We start from the raw sequence: 21,884 nt of genomic DNA on the forward strand, positions 1-21,884 counted from the left end.
ATACATATTATAATAATATTTTTTACCAAAACTCCTGATGGAAAGTATTAATCAGGCTGAAGATAGCAGAGAGCTTCTTCACCAAACATAGAAAAACAAACAATTCAAAAACATTTACAGATTTTTAAACTGTTTTTTGATGATTTATTTTTAAAATATTGCCCTTTTCAGTTTTATTTATGTTTTAAGCAAACTTTTTTTAATAAATAAAACAAATAACGCACACTCATTGACCGTATGCAGCACCGGCATAATGTCAAGTAGTTCCCACGCAGTACCGACTATAGAGGTTATTAGTTTGCAACCATCCGACCTAAACGTGTTCTGCTGAAAATGTTTTAGTTTGTGTCGCTCTGTGTACTTGCACCTTTAAATTGAACTAATTTATGACATCGTAAAGGTAGCAGGAAAACGCTGGACGCAGGCCGCTACCAACCGGGAAACATGGAAAGCATTGGTTCAGTAGTGGACGTCCTATGGCTGAGATGATGATGATGATGAATTTATGACAAAATAATATTAATTAATATACAGGGTGTAAGCGAGATATTGGCAAAAAAGGAATGAAAACGAACAATGTATGAATCGAGTTGCAGTGTTTATTCCCTGAAATAAAAGGGCAACGCCATACACCTCATGTATTTTTCTTTACCATTTAGTTCGAGTATGAGTTAATAAATAACAATTAAAAGCTTGAGAAATATAATTATAGCGGTCTTGTCAAATATTTAATGAAAAATCCAACTGTTATCCAATGTAAGTTTTTTAGTAGGACAATAATAAAATTGTAAAGCCACATAATACATAATGGTAATGCTGCCAGTTATTGTGTATAATTTTAGTAATGACGTCATTTGACAAATAAAACAAAAATCTTAATACGAGAATACATAAGACCCATATTCAGATCGCATCTCAAAAAACAGCACACCTGACTCTAAATTTTTATGGAAAACTAGCTCTTATTACGACTCCATAAGATACAGTGTTTACGATGATATCTCCCTGCGTTCCTTGTACCGCGTCACTGACCCGTAGTTTCGTTAACCGTTAAATAAGTTTACTTGCTCATCATGCGAACCTAAATTGGTTAACTTGCCAAATTGTCAGGTGCCAATTTCAATTGCACTGTCTCAAAGTCAGAATTTTTAAGTTTCAACCAACGAGTTTCAACGTTTTATTATTTAGTAGTCTTACGCCCGTATTCACAAACATTACTATGAGGTCTCACAGTGCGCGTGGACGCACAGGGTGACACACGAACCAATCATAGAGCTCGATTCAACTCTGTGCGTTCGTTTTCCTGCTTCACAAGCAAGCATCGTTTGTGAATACGGGCGTTAATTTCTAAGCCCAATGTCCAGTGGTTGAGACGTTTAACCCTCTCTACTCTAAGTTCGATTTCCCATAATACTGAGTTCCATGAAAGTAAGTAAGTACCTTAGTTTGAAAAGGAATACCTACCTCAGAAGCTGCTGTAAATTGTGTGTTTAACCACAGGTTTAACTGTACAAAATATTAAAATTGTTTCTCTATTGCTAACAGATACAGATATAACGCCATCTATGAGTGATACGCGAAACGAAGTACTATAAACTTAGTAAGATGGAGGTAAATAAAATAGCCATAGATGACGCTATTCAGCAGCACTATTATTTTCACCGACTTCAAAAGTAGTTAAAAAAAATTTGCCAAGTGCGTGTCGTGGCACGCGCAGTGTAGTGTAGGGTTCCGTAGTTGTTCGTTCACACAATATATTTCAGAAGCAAGCAATTACTTTAAGTTGTCCTTGAAAGTTCATGAAAATAAGAATTTTATTATGAATTTTTCCAGATTTTTCAAGCCAACAGTTTAGTTTTTAGAGGGGGGGGACGCCCTACTCGAACAAAAATTGGCTCTTTAAACTTTAATATTTTGCAAACCGAGCTTTTTATAGAATAATTAATTACTTATCGCTGTCCAAAAATTAACATAAACTAAAAGTTTTTTTTTTTTGGTTTTATTCATCAGAATAATTAGGTGTGAGTTATTTCAATTTCAACACAGAACAGAAGTGCATAATGTAATATGGAAATTAATGCCTTCCTAACTAGCCAACTTTTTTGTCCTGAAAAATCAGCTTTAGCAAAGAAAAAGCAAAATCGTAACTTTTAAAACTACTCTCTAAAATTATTGTGCCCAGTTTTTCACCTCAGATTTAATTAAATCAAAATTTTTACACTATCAAAAACAAAAACCACTCTGTGACTTAAGTTTCAGAATCAGTGACGAAAATAACTATTATTTTCATCACTCGATTGGAACATAATCATTTGCTGGACAATAACTATTGTGCGACACGTACTAGCGCCAAATTACTCGGACTGTGGCGGCTGTATGCTGTATTGTCAACACGATGCAATTCCACGTGAGTGAGCAATATGGTATAGTTTCATAGTTTGGTGTATTTATTGCGCTTAATGAAGTCATGGACAGAGGAAAAGAAAGTTTTTTAAATAATACACATTACACATTAAAGCTGGGTTGCACCATCGTTCTTTATCTAAGTATAACAAACTTCAAAAGTCTGTCAAACTCCATACAAAAAATAGTTACAGATAAGTGGGGTGGTGCAACTCAGCCTAAAACTATTGAATACAACCTACGTGGTCAATCGAGACTCATTACAGTGCTTTCCACCAGAAAAGCAGCTTCTAAGGTAGTTTGAACTTGTTACAGCCTACGCCTTACTTGTAAAAAACATTATATTAGTATCGCCAAGTATCTACTTGTTAATTTAACTGGATACTCGTCATTCGGGTCTTTCTCAGACTCAGACTTTAATAGTAGGTACTAGCTGAAAAAGCTAAGTTCTACTAACAAGTACCTCAATTTTGTGTTACAGTTCGATTTTAAACAAACGAGTAGGACGTTCGACCATTGCTACGAAAAATATCGAAAACTACTACGAACTACTACGAAAAAGGCCGCAGGTTGAATGCATAATAAAATTTAAAACTTTGTTTCATCATCATCATCATTTCAGCCATAGGACGTCCACTAATGAACATAACATAGGCCTCCCCCAATGCTTTCCATGTTGATCGATTGGTAGCGGCCTGCGTCCAGCGCTTCCCTGCTACCTTTACGATGTCGTCGGTCCACCTTGTAGGTGGACGTGCCACCTTTGTTTACAAAAACATATTATTATCTAGTATTGCTACATACACATACTACATAGTCCACAAGGTGAACTGAGGACCTCATAAAGGTAACGGGAAGGCGCTGGATGCAGGCCGCCACCAACCGGCCATTGTGGAAATCATTGGGGGAGGCCTATGTTCAGCAGTGGACGTCCTATGGCTGAAAATGATGATGATGATTGCTACATAATTAATTCCTGTGTAAGGTAAGTACAAGTACACGTATTTAAAGTACATCTGTGATATGGTAATGCTTAGTTTGGGTAAAGTAGTACTCGTAGTAGTACAGCTACTGTACCCAAACTATTTACTACATCAACTACCATCGTTAAGATCTTTGATGGATCAATATTAATTTAGGTTGTTTTGTTTCACAATTAGTTCTGTAACACTTGACTCTTGCCACGATGTGTGGTAGCTCTAATGCGAGTACAGCCACTTGTGTCAATTGTTAATTACAATTCGTATTGTTAATCTCATAATGACGTCTTTGTTTTACGTTTATGGCATCATCGTAACACATAAAGCCATGTGAATGTGTTTGTTTTGTATACTTTAACAGCTTCCAATCATACTATCATCATAATAATATGCACTTCATACATACATATAAATTAATTATGCGTGCGCGACTTCGTATGCGTGATAATAGTTTGAATGATATTTCCCGTTTTTGCAACATTTTTCTTTACTGCTCCGCCCTTATTGGCTCAAGGGTGATATTATTTATGTACAGCCTATCCAACACAATTTTTTTTCCTGAGATTAGCACGTTCAAGCATACAAACAAACTCTTCAGCTTAGCAGTAAGTATAGATTTGTTGAATAAGTCATTTCAGAAAACGTTGTGACCTGTGATTTGAATGCGACACGTATTATCAACTTATTAATGGCGTTAATGACCAATCTGCAGAGAAAATGAGGAAATTACAATAGCTTGATGAAAACAGCTGAATGGGGCTGGGCATTGTTTTGTATGCTTTATACATATTTTATGTAACTACTATTTTATAAGTATGCGGGCTTTGCCCTCGTTAGATTTACGCATATTTATGAAGGAAAGTATCAGTTTATTATCGTACCTTATGTTGTAACTTTGTAAGTAGGTAATTCAATTTAGGGGAAAAAGTTTAAAGTTAGTTCTGAATGATTGAAGAGACAAGAGAAGCTATTTAATCTTCTTAACATGAACCCTAACATTGTTTATTAGGAACCATGATGTGAGAAATTGCTGAGGGGAAACAGCGCCTGAAAAATCGGTCAGTATTTTCAGAATCTGTAATTGAAACATGTGGGTCTTGTGGGTAGGTAGCCATCTAGCGCCTGAATGATGACTGTAGTATAATTTAGATTAGACATTTAGAAAAATGTCATGCAGAGAGAAGATATTTTAGACCCATAACAAATTCAAAAAGGTCTCTTTTCGCACAACGAAAAGCCTCTTTATTGTGTTAATAAGCTTCTATTTTAACTTATTTACCCAAAGTAAAAGTTTTCGAAAGAACCCCCATTCTTATGTAAACAACCAACCCTGTTTACCATGAAAGAACCCCTAAATAAAGAATAGGTCGAGTGGCAGAACGAGCGAATCTTCACGAAAACAAAGTGGTGCAAATAGAAAAACAAAAAACAAAGACATTGTTTTGTTTACCAACACAGAATCTTAGTGTACTCATAAAATGGGAAAGCAGTGTTTGGTCACGTACTTTTCTTTGGGATTTGCAGATTTTTCTTTTATTATCTGGTTTAGACGGGTTTAGATAAAGATTTTACTGGGATAATAAAACTGAAGTGTTACTGCGTTGCTTGGTTTTTATTAAAAAAGCTATACAAAAGTGTTATTGTGAATTTACACAATGACGGATAGTTATTGCATTATTATCCTATCTATTTAAAATAAGCAGAAAATTAAATACAGATTATGTTAAGTTTTGTAATTTTGCTACACTTTGTTAATAATCTGAAGTATGTTATGCAACTAAACAAATAAATAAATAATTACCTACCTACGAAACGATAGCAATTAAGATCCTTCATGAACTCAAAATATATTATTTATATAGTTGTCAAATTATTTTTTAAACAAATCACACGCACCAATGGCTCCATCTACTCGAACTTCAATTTATTTTTATAACACACTTTGCATTTGACTTATTATTTTCCTTGGTTAGTGTTGCAACTAAACATTGCTTTACATAACGTCATTTACAATAGAAAACACAAAAGGGACATAAAACCAATTTGTAAGAGAAAACTGCCATTTCGTGGCGTAAAGAGAACAGTTAATATTTATTGTGTACCGCCATAATGAAAGTACAGGCAGTAGATTTGCTTTCTAATACTTCACTTGGTGTATTAGAAGTCCGAGTGGTTCCGAGAGGTAACCACTCCCAATTTTAACATGGACGTCATAAATGGCAACCTGACCAAATGGGAACAATTAAATAAAGACAGAGAAGAAGAGTGTAGGCCTAAATCTCCATCTGCCTCTAATTTTAGAGAGAATCTAGCTCCTGCAGTAGAAACTACATGACCTGCATTACAATAACTAGCCAGCATAGTTACTACGGATTTCAAATGCTATGTTCGGTTCACCAAACACCATAGCTCATAGGTTTCCAAGAGATGTGATCAGTGAAGTTTCTCGATAAAGTTCTTCGGCAATCGTTTTACAGCTTTACTTTTCAGTGATGGTCCAATAACAAGCTCGTAATTATGATAACGGGACTATTCCCACCTCTTGTTCCCACCGCTGCAACTCCTGTGTAGCCAGGATCTGCAGCTTGTCCGCCAATAAAAACTCAACCATGAAGGTCAAATTTGTCCCAAGGGAAAGTCATGTGATTATGATAGTAGACAGGGACTATCACGGGTCTACTGGTGCTACGTCAGTTGTGCACAGTTTGTGAACGTATCGCGATATTGTTAGAACAACAAACAGCTGTCCCACATTGATTTGATTTCAGTATCACGTCCACTACGTTGGTGTGGTTTATTGCAAAAATAAATAAACGTGAAGTCACATAAGATTGCAGTGTTTATCGGCACTGTCGTAGTCACTTGATAAATAAACGACTAAAGTTTATGACGTTGATGTGATGAGTTTACAAGGTGTAAGGTGTAGTGTACAAAAATCCGTGAATTTTTCTAAAAAACTATTTTCATAATGAAATTAAATGTAGGTCGCCTACAAGCAAAAATAGAGCAGAAATCGAAGTTTGAAATCGAATAATTTTTCATTTGAAAAATCATAACTCCAGATAAATACTAATAATACGAAAGTTATTGCCTATAAAATGACAGACACAGTCAGAAAGTACAGAGACTTTTTGTGGCACAGGAAAACGTAGTATAGTTTTCTGTTGATAGATCTCGCTTCTTGAATCCGAAACTCGCACGCGTTTATATCTTTCCGTGGGAGTCTGAAATTCAATTCAAAAACTCATAATTCTCATTTTATTTTTGCCAGTAGGTTTTTAAAAAGCACTTCTACACGTCCCTACCACTGCTTCGGGACAATAAATGGGCCAGTGCTGAGAAGAAGCATAATGTTAGGCTTATTTATCAACACAAAGTGATGTGTTGGCCGAGATTGGTGCCCACATCACAATCCCTTTCCAATCCCACATGCACAGGATGTTCTCGGATGCAGCGGCACAAATTAGGCCCAATTACGCGAGCACGCGAACGCTGTATCTCAAACAGAGGGAGTAAAACGACGCTTCGGTTTGTGACGAGATTTAAAACGAGTTTAAATACAACTTTTTCAAAATTGGGAAACGATGCAAACTCTATGAGATTCTACTTCATCTCCTCTATGCTCTATCTAAACGAAGAATATTTCTATAGCCTATTTTATGATAGGTGATGAAAGATAAATGAAGAAAGTGGCACTTATCAGCATCATATCAATAATGGCACGAGCACGAACCTTTGTAAAAAAAAATAGTAGCAGCAAATGGAGGACATTAAAAAAAACTGTAAAAGACGAATTTATGAGCGTTTTTATTTACTTGATCCCAGTCGCTTTATGCACAATAACCATTTAAATGTTGCTACACGATTATTCCAGAAGCAGCATTTTATCCATCACTAGTAGAGAAGTGGGAAGTGTAACTCGTTCCCAAAAATAAATACTTAAGAATAATTTAAATACGAAAGTTACTACTTAACCGACTAAAAGTGAGATGAGTACCTACTTAGATTATGATGTGCGCGATAGTCTTGACAGGTCAAACTTAAAAACATAAAAATAAATATTGGATTATTCCAGTAGCAGCATTTTATCCGCCCATCTGTCACTGCTAGAAGCATCGAGGGAAGTGGGAAGTGTAACTCGATCCCAGCGCGCGTGTCTGCCCTACATTGTTCCAGGAACCGTGACTGCTACTTTTTATGTTATGCGTATCTATTGTGATTATAAGTCGTGGCTTTTCTAGTTGAGAATTAAGTGGCCTAGGATTTAAATAGACTTATTTATTGTGTTTGTTCTTCAACAGATTGTGGTAAATTGATGGCTTTCAGATAATAGTGGCCCCATATTACAGGCAATTAGGAAGAAAAAACTATGTATTAGGGATTATGCAGCTGCGAAGTCCATGGGTAGAGGGAAGTCAATAAGGTGTTTTATTGCACACCCCTGGCACATTATCCAAATAATCTTTGTATATCTGGTGATAATGAAGCCAAAATAGATCATGGCCTAATTCTAAGTAGGTACCTAAACTTGAAATAAAGCGAAGGCCTCAAAAATGTCACATCACACAAAGACAAACGAACGTTTCGAACAAATGTACACGACAAAAATCACAGGCCTATGTTATAATCAAGGTACAAAAAAGTTTAAATAATCTACTTTAAATACACTACATAGTAGGTAGGTAAATAGTATGGAATTGTAAAGTCATTCATGTATCATCATTATTTTGTACAGAACTAATTCTATCCTGCTGTTTCGTAACGTTAACATCTCGTAGGATACTTGTATTTTTAATTATGTTTCTAAAGTCAAAATATGTAATGGCTTTTTACAAAATGTATTCTGTCTTGTTATCTGCCTTCTTTTTCCAATTAATTTCCAAAACAGCTGGACAGCTTTTGATGGCACTTTCACTGGCAGATCTAGATTATCTAGATTTTTACGACGATTTTTATGGCGTATCGTCTAAGATAGATAATGTTTCAAACAACAACACGACACGTGTAAGTAAATACTGCAAATCCGGCTTAAATCTGCACGAGATACGGTGCAATGTGACAAGCAACAGTTATTTTTGAACATCATAATTATCTTTTTAACAGCTAGGGACTGGAATTCACTGCCTTGTGCCTGTTCCTGTCTTTTCCGACCATTATAATCCGGGCCTCTTCAAGGCGAGAGTGAATAGGCACTAACGGGGCAGATATGTACCATCCAAGACTGCATCTCACTTAACATCAGTTGCGATTGCAGTCAAATACCTGCTATGTGATGTATAAAAAATATCACAATATAGCGACACGTCAATTTTGTTTTACATATTTTCCTTTACGTACACGTACGAGTAGTTTTAGTTACCAATGACCGTGACCGGAACAAAGGCATCCATATTTTACTGACACAGTTGAAGTTTTTCTATGTATTTTACTCGTATGTAGGTAAATAGGTTTTTGACTGTTTCCAAAGTTATTTAAAACAAAAAGGTCAACATATCCTGAAACTTTTTTTAAGATCATTGAAACCAAAAATGGTGGTTTATCATCAGATAAGTTCCTAATAGGCTATTATGGACTCAGATGAAATAGTATTATTATGGAATAAACTGTCTTGTTTTTTTTTTTTAAAAGATTATTAGTAATTTGATATTACACAAATTACTAATACTCCCGTTAGCCCCTCGTACTAAGCTAAATATGCTTGTGTCACGAGTGAGCTCACCACAATAGTCGAGCGGCGGCGGGGACCGAACCCGCGTTCCCCGGATCACGAGTCGGCCAGTCCGACCCCTTCACCGCTCGGCTATCGTGGCTTGTTGTTTGGAGAAACTATCATTTCGCCCAATTCAAATTTCAAACCAAAAAACGTCCTCTTCGGGACAACTCTTCAGAGATTTTTGTAACGATCGGTTCTGCGCTGCCCGCATCCAGGCGCATCCCACGACCTTCGCCAGATCATCGGTCCACCGAGTGGGAGGCCTGTCTACACTACTCGTTCCGGTCTGTGGTCACCACTCGAGAACTTTTTGACCCAACGGCTAACAGTGTTACGAGCTAGGTGCCCCGGCCACTGCTTCTTTAAATATGGATGGAAATTCTCCGTGCATTTTTTTATTAAGTAAAATGATTATTTTTGTGCGCCCGCCCATCACTGCCTCTTCAGTTTGGCAATTCGGGCACTTTCTATGTAAAATGTTTTTAGTCGGAAAAGCGCGCTAAAGATTTTATGTGATAGAATCAAATTTCGGCTAGCAGATCAGCGAGGAGGAATAGTCATACATGTCTGTGTTAAAATAACTCTGTTTTCTATGTAATAAAGTCGCCAGATAAACAGATTACACATTTTTCACATATTCAAAGGTAGAAGGAAGGCGCTGGATGCAGGCTGCTACCAACCGTGCGATGTTGAAGTCATTGGGGGAGGCCTATGTACAGCAGTGGACGTCCTGTGGCTGAAATGATGATGACGACGATTCACATGGCGAACGATATGTCACAGTGTTTAGCTATTTGTAAAAACGTTTCTACGAGATAAACCTCGTGTACATATCACGTGTTTTAACTCATTAATAACCGTCCATCGTCACGCGATAGTTTTTCAAGTATCGGAGGGACACTTTCCTCGTATATTTAACCGGTTGGAGGCAATGATTATTATAGAACTATAGATATGTTACGTTCATAGAAATTACGATTTTAATCCGTGCCGAGCTATTCCAAATTGCACACATTGACAAATGTAACTGATAAGTGAAACAAAAGATACGAAATAGCACGCAAATGAAAGAGATAGCTATTGTTTTAACGATTCTGCACTAACTAATCTATGTCCGCAGCGCACGCATCCTTATCGCTCTAACGTCAAAACAAGATCGCTTTCTCTTTCTTAACTTGAACATGGCGCATGGCGTCTTGATTGTTTGCATAAATAATTAAAAATATAAATACTAAATAATTTTGCATAATCACATGTGGTAAGAGATCCCTTGTATTTTGTTTACTTTAGAGTCATAATTGGTACACTTTCGAAACACACACGATGGCATTTTTTATTTATTTTGGTAAGAACACAGGAACTTACGGTGTGGTACGCACGCGATTGCGCACGACGCAGGCCACACGAAGACTAAACACAAGACGTCCCAATTGGGACGTATTTGAGTATTCACAGCGCGAGCGCTTATAACATATCTGCTTTTGTTTTTATATAATATCATTGGTTGGAGGTAATTAAGAAAACAATCAGCAGTCACATTGGTAGTTCTGTCACGTTATAAAGGACTTAGGTTTGTCATCAAGGCTTGAGGAAATACATGGAAACTGTACGGTATTAAGATGCTACGTGCATACGTGCATGTGTATAGAGATAAAAAAAAAATATGTTTGTACGGTATCATCTATGTAAATACTGGACTGATTATAATAAATCTTTCATTTGTAGAAAGGTACATGTACCTACATGGTTTGGTGTTTACCCCGTGGTATTGCATAGTCTAACTTTTCAATTGCGTCTTAATGTTTAAACAATCCTACTAATCCTACTAATTGGATGTCTGGATGTCTGTATGTTTGATACTCTTTCATGAAACTTTCTTTGATGAAACTTTACAGTATTATTGTTTATAACCCAGAATAACATATAGGCTATAATTTATGACGATCTGTGACATAAGAAATTTCACGCGGGTGAAGCCGCGGGCAAAAGCCAGTGGGTTATTAATTTTCTCAAAAAGATGCGTGTCATATTAATCTCCTTTACCCTTTTTGATAAAGCAAAAATATATTTTTTATTCAAAGACATTTTAGATTCAAAATAATAACACACTGAAGCCACAATAAAGAAAATCACGATGGGAAAACAGAATAAATTTTACTATTGTAGACATCTCATAAGCACATACGAATAATATTTATAGTGTCAGTGATCGCCGAGAACTTGTTTTGCAAGATTCTATTAGAGCAGACTTACAAACACCCGCCATCTTTCTCCAGGAAAAAGTACTTTTCCAGGAAAAAAGGCAGTTTTCCAGGAAAAAGTAGCGCTCACTGAATGTTCTTTTCGGATAATGAAAAACGCGGGCAGCATACCGATTACCCACCACACAACACCATTTATCTACATCGTGGACCAAAGTAATTAGTTTAAACGGAGCACCAATGTTAGGCTTAATAAAGCCATAAAAAGTAGATTCGAAGTGTGGAACTCAACTATTTCGAGCGCCATTTTATTGCTACAAGTCGTTTATTGATCGCCATTATTGTTTTATTTTTATTATTTCAAATGAGAAACTACCTGCACTTTCTAAAAGTGCACATTATTGACTGGGTATTCAAAATACTTTATCTTTCAAAGCCAAACTTCGGTAATGAAGCTGACGATTGAAAAAAAAAAATAGATTGGCAATATGTGGTGAGTGGTCAATTTTTAAAATAGACTCAATACTCAATTTGTTGCATGACCACACTTAGCCTAGGCGCAGACCACCGATTTTTAGTTGGCAGATAGTTGGGCCTGTTTCTAATTTGTATGAAGAATCGGCCGATACTAAATCGGTGTAATGTGCGCTCTTTCATAAATGTCCATACTGATTAACCGCCCAACTAGGCTTACTGTGATGCTAGAAATAAATTAACGAACGAAATAAACAAACGTGTTTGTCGCCGGCTAACATCTGTCAATGTATTGTTTTAGAAATCACCCAATTTGCTAGTCACTTTTGTATAGCAGTAACAAATGGAAGTAAATAATCGTTACACATTTTTTCAGGGTAGGTAGGTACCTTCCCAGTAACATGTATGTATGTATGTAGTTGTAGCATTTTGAACCCGGGTCAAAGATCGCAGAGATGAAATCAGTAAGCAGCATATTCCAATCTCAAGCTGCAGGTCAAATTTTAATGACTTACCTACTCTGACTTATCAGATTCAGAAACTTTATTTATTTTTTTCAAGCAATAATGTTGGTTTCGAAAGAAGATGAGAAGAGAGATGGAAGGCAAAACAATGACAATACAATCGGTCTACTTTTTGTCCTTGTAGTTTTGAATACGTAGATCTTTCAAAGGCCCGGGTAGGCAGGAACGGTTTTTTGAAAATATGATGTAGAAAAACGCAAACTAAAAACAAAAGGAAATATTCGTAATATTGAAATATAAAACATAAAAATACATACGTTAGGTCGCTGTCTTCTTATGGTTTTTCTTTTGCTTCTTTTCCCCATGTATTCATTTATTAATTAACACACAACACTCATTAAAATTAATTGCTTTGTCTAATTATTATGATTGATTAATTAATTAATTTATTTATTTAATTATAATAATACTCCAGTAGAGCTTTGGCGTAATATGAATACAAATGCGTGACTAGATGAATTGAAACACTATAAATGTTCGTTACTTTGCCATTTAAATCTACCTTCAATAGTTCACAATAAAATAATAGCTACCATTTGAATAATGTTGCCAAGCTTACTAAATTGTTTTCTACTATTTTGTGTTAATATTAAAGAAAAAAAGTTTATTTTGATTTTGTATCTCAAAAAGGTACAACAAAAATGTAAATTGTGGCAATTAAGTGTGATTATTTAGGTTCAGTTTTCCTTGTCTTTCCTGTGTAGGTAAATATTTTTGGTCATAAGTTTTAAACTTTATTTCATTTTGATTTAATAAGGTACTAACTATTATTAGGACACTTTATCCGTGTTCTAACACTATTTGACGCTACCAGAACAAACAATCAAGATTTGAGTCCATTTAATTTGGCACCACATTCATTTGTAGACTTTAGATGAGTTTCAGTGACAATCGAATCACGTATGACACCTCCAACTCCATGATTCTCCCAAGCTCCCAAAACATCTGACGATCGAGGATCTGTTTTGTGACGAATCCGTATCAATTTCGTTACCTTGACTTTAGACATCGCGTGCCAATCGCATAAGTCCACTGAACACAATGACAACACTCCACTCGCGTCTGTCTAGCGCTCCGGACCAGGCAACACTGAATACACTGATGCCTGCCTTTATCAACGCAAGCCGAGACCACACTGCGGAGTGTGACAACAAACTGTTTGGACACTTTTAGCGGGGAAACAGTGATTGGATTGGGTCAATGATTTGGATGATTGACCCAATATTGGCAATATGTCTTCTGAATTTCATGTGTAAATCGATGCCAGAGGACCTTATGTTGTCAAACGAATTTAGAGATATTTTTTCTTGTCCTGTCTGTGTGCTTTTCTAGTTTAAAAAGGACAGGACGACAAGCAATGCTGTGTAAAACAAGCTGAAAAGGAGACGACATATTCATGTTTTCCAGACTGAAAACACAACACAACACAAACAAATCTTTCATAAGTATTTAGCTTAGTTGGAGAGTTACAGATTTTTTGTTCTTCTAACTAATATTTGATACTAGATTGTGTGATATTGTTGTTAGTAACATTCTGATGTCAGTATAATCTTCTCTCTTTACTGACTTCAAGCTTAAAGATGTACCTAGGTACCTACTGTCTCTAAACTTTGAGTCTAAAGGGTGTTGCTTGTTTACAATGCGCACAAGAGTGGAATGCCCTGCCTGCATCTGTGTTCACAAATTCAAAACACCCTAAAGGGTTGCCACGAGTAAAGTTTGTTCGCTTTGTATTCTACAACTTACTATTCTGTCTGCCATTGTCAGATACGCCTGTGTTCCCAACTTCTAACTACCCAAAGGATTCGTGTCTTAACCATGTATGAATACTCTTTGGCATCTAAAGACTTATTAGGCTGGGTTGCACCATCTTACTTTAACTTTGACAAACGTCAAAAATCTGTCAAACTCCATACAAAAAGCACCGGTTATCGTCATAATTACCGTTAAAGTTAGGTGGTGCAACTTAGCCTAAGTTTTGAATCGTTCAACTTTCAAATCGCATACTAATTCTCATACTTTTGAAAATCAGATAAAGAATTCGGCTAGATCTTATATTCTTTACATTTACAAATAACATGGATTGAATAATAAAAGGTAACCAAGACAAATGGTACACAAAATAAATTAGCTTCATAGATCACGTCTCGCCAGTCACTTGTCACTCCCTTAAGGTAAGGGTAAACTCACAGGTTTAACCCTTTATGTAAAGAAAGCATTGGTTTTGAACTTTATTTCTTCTGAATATCGTTCAAAATACGGTAACAACAAAAGGCTAGGGTTTTAACCAGTAATTCCAGTCACGGTTACTTTAAAAACACTACAGAGAAAAGTTAGCTATGCAAAGCTCCTGAAACTTTTTGTTTCGTTTATAGAAATCGAAATACATAGTTTTGCTGTAAAATTATACTTATAGTGGCTTTAAAATAATTAAAATACAGATCAAGAAGGTTCTTTTTGCCATACATAATCAAAGAATTTCATGTTTTGACAGGAAAAGCATTACATTATTGGGTCAGTCAAGAGGGAAACTTGTCGTTTATTTCCTAAGTAGTTTTTACTGTTTTGCTTCATCTTTATGACCTAGGTGGAGCTGGTAATCCTCCATTTGGCCAGCATTCATTTGATATCCAATTGGTGTGTCTTTGTGGATGTAGACATTAGTTCCGGGTGAGCGCACGTACTTTGTTGGCGCTGCTATCAACGCGGCCACTCGTGGGCTCAGGATTATTTGGAGCGTATCATTTGTAAGATAATGAACCATTCACTAAACTGAAAGACTGAGCTATGGCCTCTTTTTCTCCTGCTATAATAAGAGATAATAGTTACCTAAAAAGTAAATCTAAGAAACCCTATACCATGTGCTAAGCCCCTGTAGCACAAAATATTATTATGTCCCAACCAGTAAATTTCATTGGCATCTACTTCCATTGAATTTTGATATTGCGTACCTAATTAGCAGTTTTACAAAAAATTACGTAATTATTCACGATGTACTCTGGTATTTGGGAAAGGATTTTGTCTTATTAAAACTTCATCAAGTTTAATTATCTATATCTACGTAACTATCAATCTAGATGTCTTTGAGATTTCTACCAGGCACATCGGTCGTTCGTTCGTTCGTTTCAGCCGAAAGACGTCCACTGCTGGACAAAGGCCTCCCCTAAGGATTTCCACAAAGACCAGGCACCTTATTAATCTAGGTACCTATTTTCTTTTCATTTTAAGTTTTTACATCGCTTTTTACGTTTATGACTTAACTCTCGTCACAACTATTCTTTGGTTATCTTTACTAAATAATCTCAATAGAAGACAATTATAGACACAAATAGATTTCCAACGATAACCAAGATTTTTCTGGCATAATGGAGTAACTATAAAATATTTTAATCTTCCGGATGTTTTATTAAATTTTTACCTGCATACCAGTTAATTTATCTGGCAGTATTATGTATTCAACCAAAGATAGCGGATGTAATAAAGTATTGCAAACACTACCATGGTAGATAAAAATAATAATTATAATATACAGCAAATTGCAACTCATGCACGACACTGCGTGATTGTGTATTTCTGTAGGTTTTTCACACGTTTTTGTTCTGGCTATTGGCTAGCTAGGTCACCATTACCAGGTCACCATTTAAACCTTATTTAGGTACTATTTGGGTACATATTTTATCATAAGTATTAGGTGGGTATTTCTCATCGCCACGGTTCTCATCGTCACCTTCGTGGCAAATTTTATTTCTAACATATTTCAACTTTTTGTAAACAAAAATTGTAGCGCTTGATGTGAAGATTGTATTCTCAGTAAATCAGTCAAATAGTGAGTCTCGTTTGGAAGCTTTAACGTTTTGAATTTTTTAATGCCACGAAAGTGATTCTGTACTTCACAGAAATATTTTTTTCAAACTTTACTACTGTAAATGACTCTTAAGTGTTTATAAAACATACTTATATTTTCATAGATAAATAGCAATAACATAATATAAATAGCATTTTTTTTATTTTTAAAGCTTGTACATATTTCAATTTTTACCCTTTTTTATTTAGTTATAGTTTAGTTGAGTAGTTATTTGTTAATATTTAGTGGTATATATGTATAGAATATTGTTTAAATAAATTTTACGTCACTTTTCCTTGTCAATATTAAATAGTTACCTACTTAAATAAAATAAAACTTTACCTTTACAAGATAAAATTTTACCTAGGTAATGTCACCTACTAAGTTACAAGATTCTACGCAATTGGTTTTAAGGGTGACACTGGTGGCATTCTGAATTGCTAAAGAAGCAAAAAAAGGATTATCAGTACCACAATAAAAAAGAACTCTAACTGATTATCAGTCCCTCAACAAAAATATATTTTTTATTGAGGCCAGATGTTGTACAACTTTTAACTCAAACTTCAGATTAAATTTATCTTACAAACAGATACACAGTCACATATACAGACATACATACAGTCATACAGACAGACAACAAAAATACGAGGCCCTTATTTTTTATTTATGTACTGAACTCTACTTACCACGTATAATTTATTAGTTATTAAAATATTGTAAAAACATAAACACCAGTCACTATATTTTAAAATAAACCAAAGCAAGAAATCACTTTCGTGGCCTAAAATCACCTTCGTGTATAAAACACCACGAAGGTGATGCCACGAAGGTGACGAAAATTTTAGTTTTTTATGAATTATCCTTAAATTTTAATTTAACGGCTCAAGTCGAATACTACACAAATAAGTCTAACATGGTAAGTTTTCAATGGCCTAAGTTTCAATTAAATTGTTTAAATTTTAGAGGTAGAAAATATTGTTCAAGCAAGCGACGGAATGACTATGGATAATCACAAAAAGTTACGTATTTTTTTCGCGGAGCGACGATCGACCTATCTCACCTCCCCAATGGCCGGAGCGCGACTGACGTTAACCGAATAGAATGATGTGATTGGTTACTGGTGTTCGGTTTAACGGCAATCTTGTATTATTACTCAAAATTTTAGGTACCTAAAATCGTGTGACCAACGTATTTCGCTTTCTCAATTCGAAATAATTATAAGAAGATATTTTTTTGACTATTGTGTGGAAAGTATATTTAATTACGATGATTTTAGTATATGCTACACACAAATTGAATGAAAATTGTGAATGCAGTAACCAAATGTTTCATTGCAACCGAGGGTGTGACACGATGAGAACGCGAAAAATGACCCCGTTTTTTATCGTTTCATGTGATGTTTTCGTATTATTTTTGCTTCTATTACGATAAAATTTATTTTGTATGTAGCTAAATAGATATTTTATCATCTGATTTCAAAGTTATTGTTCTAACTTATACCGTTTATGAACTATTATTGTGTGACCATCAAATTTGAGTGTAAATGAGAAGTACCCAGGTGCTTATTTGGTTCATCTGATATCACTCTCATCTCTTAGTCATTCCTTAGAGAATGCAATTTTATTGTATTTTTTTACTTCACATTGCATATAAATGTAAACTAGGCTTTATAAATTAAGTTAAGTAGTAATGTGGTAGTACCTCCTACTTACCTAGATGGCAGAGTCAAGCGGCGGTGGCTTAAACGTCAAGATGTCGGGATCACTTCTTGTTTTGAACAGACATTGCCATATTTTTTTACTACTCTTTTAGTACCTTTATGTACCGGCGGAGCTCCTGGGTGTCGAATATCATGACCGGGAAAGGCGAGCCGGGCACGTGGCGGACCATCGGACCTCTACGCGGTAATCTCCGGACCATTACATCTTGACACACTCTAAGGCCTGAGCGGCGGCGGCGCGGGAGCGGCAGGATCTATGCGTAAAATCAAATAGACCGGTTCTCGAAAACAGCGGCGCGGGAGCGGGCAACGAGCGGGCAGCGGCGCGGGAGCGGGCAACGAACGGGCAGCGCACTCCTTCTTTTGCCCACAATAAATCGAGCGTTAGGAATAAATTTGAATCGAAATAAAATTGTCGCCGTTGTTCAAACATTTCGTTTGCGAATAAAAACAAATATCTCGACAACACAACCCCGAACACAACACTTCGCCGCTAAAGCGCCGCGCGAGCTGCCCAAAGAATACTCATACTCCAGCTTGTTTCGAGAACGGGTCTGCGTTGCCCGCCCCGCTCCCGCGCCGCCGCCGCTCCCGCCCCGCTGCCCGCTAAACTCGAGGCTGAGGCCTAACAATCCGCACTGGCTGGACCCGCGTGATTAAACTGTTAAACTGTGGTTAAACCACAGAAAATATAATGCTAGGTTTTAAACTGTTGAGTTATTGTATTTTGTCTAGGATTTCCTGGTCTAAAAATAAGTAGGTATGTTACCTACATACTCGTACATTATAATACAAAGATAAGAGGAGAAGGCTTCCTTCTGAAACAGAGATAATGTCGTAATAAATAATAAATAATGCTAGCATTACTCGTAAGTATTTGTATTTTACAACACATTCTAGATATGTATGTAATACAGGATGTTATTATTGCAATTAAATAAATTACCATGTGTTACGGAAATAATGACCATGACTGCAATATATAATGCCCAATGCTACATTGGAAAAAGGACCCTCTAAAGGACTTTAAAGGAAATCGGAGGTTTCAAACAAACAACAGAACCCATAGGAAATAACTGGCGTATTTTGTGTTTTCCCATATTATTATTTATGTCATAAGAAATTTTCCCACATCAAGTAGGTAAGTCAAATAAAGCAAAAATCTCATACGAGTAACTAATCTTACTTTATTTTAATAAACATTTTAATACTTACATACCGCTGGCTGAAAACAACTGACCTTTTCTCATTAATGAGAATGAGTTTCGTATGTTTAAGCCAGAGTACTGCCCTCAGCGTCAAATTCCATTAACATTTTGCCACGATGGACTTAAAAGGATGGTCAGCAAAAACAATTTAATTTTAATGGAGAATTTGTGTTTTAAATCACCTTTGCAAAGTTTTCAGCACTTCTATCATGAAATTCAAACGATATTTGATCTCAATGTGAGACCAGGTGAATAAGAGGAAAACCTTTTTTTCCATTAAATCTATTAATCATGATTTAAAAACCAGTTTCTGCCTACATATTGCAGAACCGTGGAGTGTGGGAAGATGTATCATCATCATCATTTCAGCCACAAGACGTCCACTGCTGAACATAGGCCTCCCCCAATGATTTCCATATCGCCCGGTTGGTAACGGCCTGTATCCTTCCTTTTGTCTTTAATATTATGAGGTCGCCGGTCCACCTTGTGGGTGGACGTTGCACGTTGTGTTTTCCGGTACGTGGCCTCCACTCCAGAACCGGGAAGATGGGTGCATGAAGGAAGATATACGCCTTTCAGTGCGTATAATGAAAATTAAAGAGCGTGGCGCAAAACAAATTGATCCTGTAGGTATGTAAGGGAAAAAATTGTGAACCGTAGTTTCGGTTCGAGTTGATTTCTACCCAAAGGTCGAGGGTTAGATGCCTAGAAGAGGGACACAAAATAGCCTCTACTGTCATTTAGATTGGTAAACTAGTGCCCGTTTTCACCATCACTCCCTAATTTTTAAGTGACCGCTATGTTAACACTTAACAGGAATTTTATTTTCATAGAGGTCACTTAAAAATTAGGTATTGATGGTGAAAACGAGTATAAGTCTCTATCAGTTCAACATTTTCATTCTGTTTTGCTAACCGTACAAGTACAGTTCACAAGGTATTTCAATTCGGGCTGGGCGTGTGTTTAGGCGCCATTTCAAAGGCACTGCTCGCGTCCTAAGATAATTATTCCTGGGTGTGTTTCACTGGAAACACCCAAAGTACTTGTCCTAAGCAAACGTTCGGCTAAGGGAATCACATACGAAGTCCTTTGGTGAGTTTGTATGCGCGGGGGTTTGAATCCCGGGTGGGTAACATTTTTATGTGAAGACAAAGTAATTTGAAGACCTTGCCTGTGACAAGTAAAATATGGCTTAACGAAGCAAAAGAATAACAGATGAATGTCAAAAACAAAAGTTATGGAGACATTGTAAAATGGCTATCTACCTATTTAAAATTATTTTTGACGTTTTTAAGTGCCAATGAGTGCCAAAATAGTCAAGTCAAAATTATAAAAATATTTTTGATTTGATTGACACAAACCCAGAACAGTCTAGAAGGATACGGTATTTTTCCCGAAACAACGTGACCTTACCGTAATGTCAATTAAAAACACAAAGAGCTAAAAATAACTAACTTTACTTCAAGGTAGGCTAGTAGTCTGTACTCTGTAGTTCTCGCTTAGTTTAATTGCCAAATATTGGTTTGTCATAGAAATAATAACAAAAAGTAGGCTCTACGGTGGCTAATTAGAATGTTAATGAGCTAACTTCATTAGCAACTGAAATTGTCAACAAGGAATCATTGTTCTCTTTGTTTCCCCGTCGTTTTAAGAACTCTAAAAACAGAATTTACCTTATTATTTATAATATCATTACTTGCTTACATGATGAGACCCAATTTTTTAATAAATCCCAGCTAGTGTTGAAAAATTTCCTACTTACCATAAAGTATTAACGTGAAGTAGTTCTAACTGCCACTCAAAATATGTAGGTAGGTACCTACTTAGATTTAAAATGGTTCGGAAAATTCACTAATTTTGTATTTGGTCATAATAATATTTAATGAATGAGAGAAATAATGATGATGACCACCAACAACTCATTGTCGAAACAAAAAACTTCAGCCTAACATACAACCTTTAAATCAACATTAATACTGGTAATACCTACAAGCCTACAACGGCAAGTGAAGGTTACATTTTTGTTGAATTTATTGAAGAATGTTTTCGTACTTATTATAATACTAGCGGCCGCCCGCGACTTCGTGCGCGTGGATCTCGTTTTACCTCCCCTTCATCTATCTTACGCGGTTCAGATTTTTTCATACAAATGTTTTTTCCCGCTAACTCCCGTTCCCGTGAGGTTTTTGCAATATCCTGTTGTAACTAAGCTTTAAGTTTACTAAGGTACCTGCATGCCAAATTTCAAGAGTCTATCTTACGCGGTTTAGATTTTTTCATACAAATGTTTTTTCCCGCTAACTCCCGTTCCCGTGGGAATTTTGCAATATCCTGTTGCAACTAAGCTTTAAGTTTACTAAGGTACCTGCATGCCAAATTTCAAGAGTATATCTTATGCGGTTTAGATTTTTTCATACAAATGTTTTTTTCCACTAACTTCCGTTCCCAGGGGAATTTTGCAATATCCTGTTGTAACTAAGCTTTAAGTTTACTAAGGTACCTGCATGCCAAATTTTAAGCGTCTAACTTAAGCGGTTTAGATTTTTCGTACAAAAGGATTTTCCCGCTAATTCCCGTTCCCCTGGGAATTCCTAAGTATCCTATAACCTGCCCAGGAGTATGAAGAATAATTGTACTAAGTTTCGTTAAAATCCGTCAAGTGGTTTTTGTTTCTATAAGGAACATACAGACAGACAGACAGACAGACAGACAGACAGACAGACAGACAGACAAAAATTTTACTGATTGCATTTTTGACATCAGTATCGATCACTAATCACCCCCTGATAGTTATTTTGAAAATATATTTCATGTACA

At 36.1% G+C, this 21,884-nt stretch overlaps 1 protein-coding gene across 1 annotated transcript in view; it reads right to left on the reverse strand.

Annotated features, from left to right (window-relative positions):
• LOC135073718 (angiotensin-converting enzyme-like) overlaps positions 1–13,392 on the reverse strand; it is a 52,829-nt gene extending 39,437 nt beyond the window's left edge. Inside the window, exon 1 of the mRNA XM_063967867.1 lies at positions 13,290–13,392. Coding sequence (XP_063823937.1) covers positions 13,290–13,304 — 15 coding nt within the window. The 5' untranslated portion in view covers positions 13,305–13,392. The remainder of the gene's footprint in view (positions 1–13,289) is intronic.
• Positions 13,393–21,884: the final 8,492 nt, after the last annotated feature.

The sequence above is a fragment of the Ostrinia nubilalis genome, chromosome 8, assembly GCF_963855985.1.
Source record: "Ostrinia nubilalis chromosome 8, ilOstNubi1.1, whole genome shotgun sequence".
Taxonomy (NCBI): domain Eukaryota; kingdom Metazoa; phylum Arthropoda; class Insecta; order Lepidoptera; family Crambidae; genus Ostrinia; species Ostrinia nubilalis.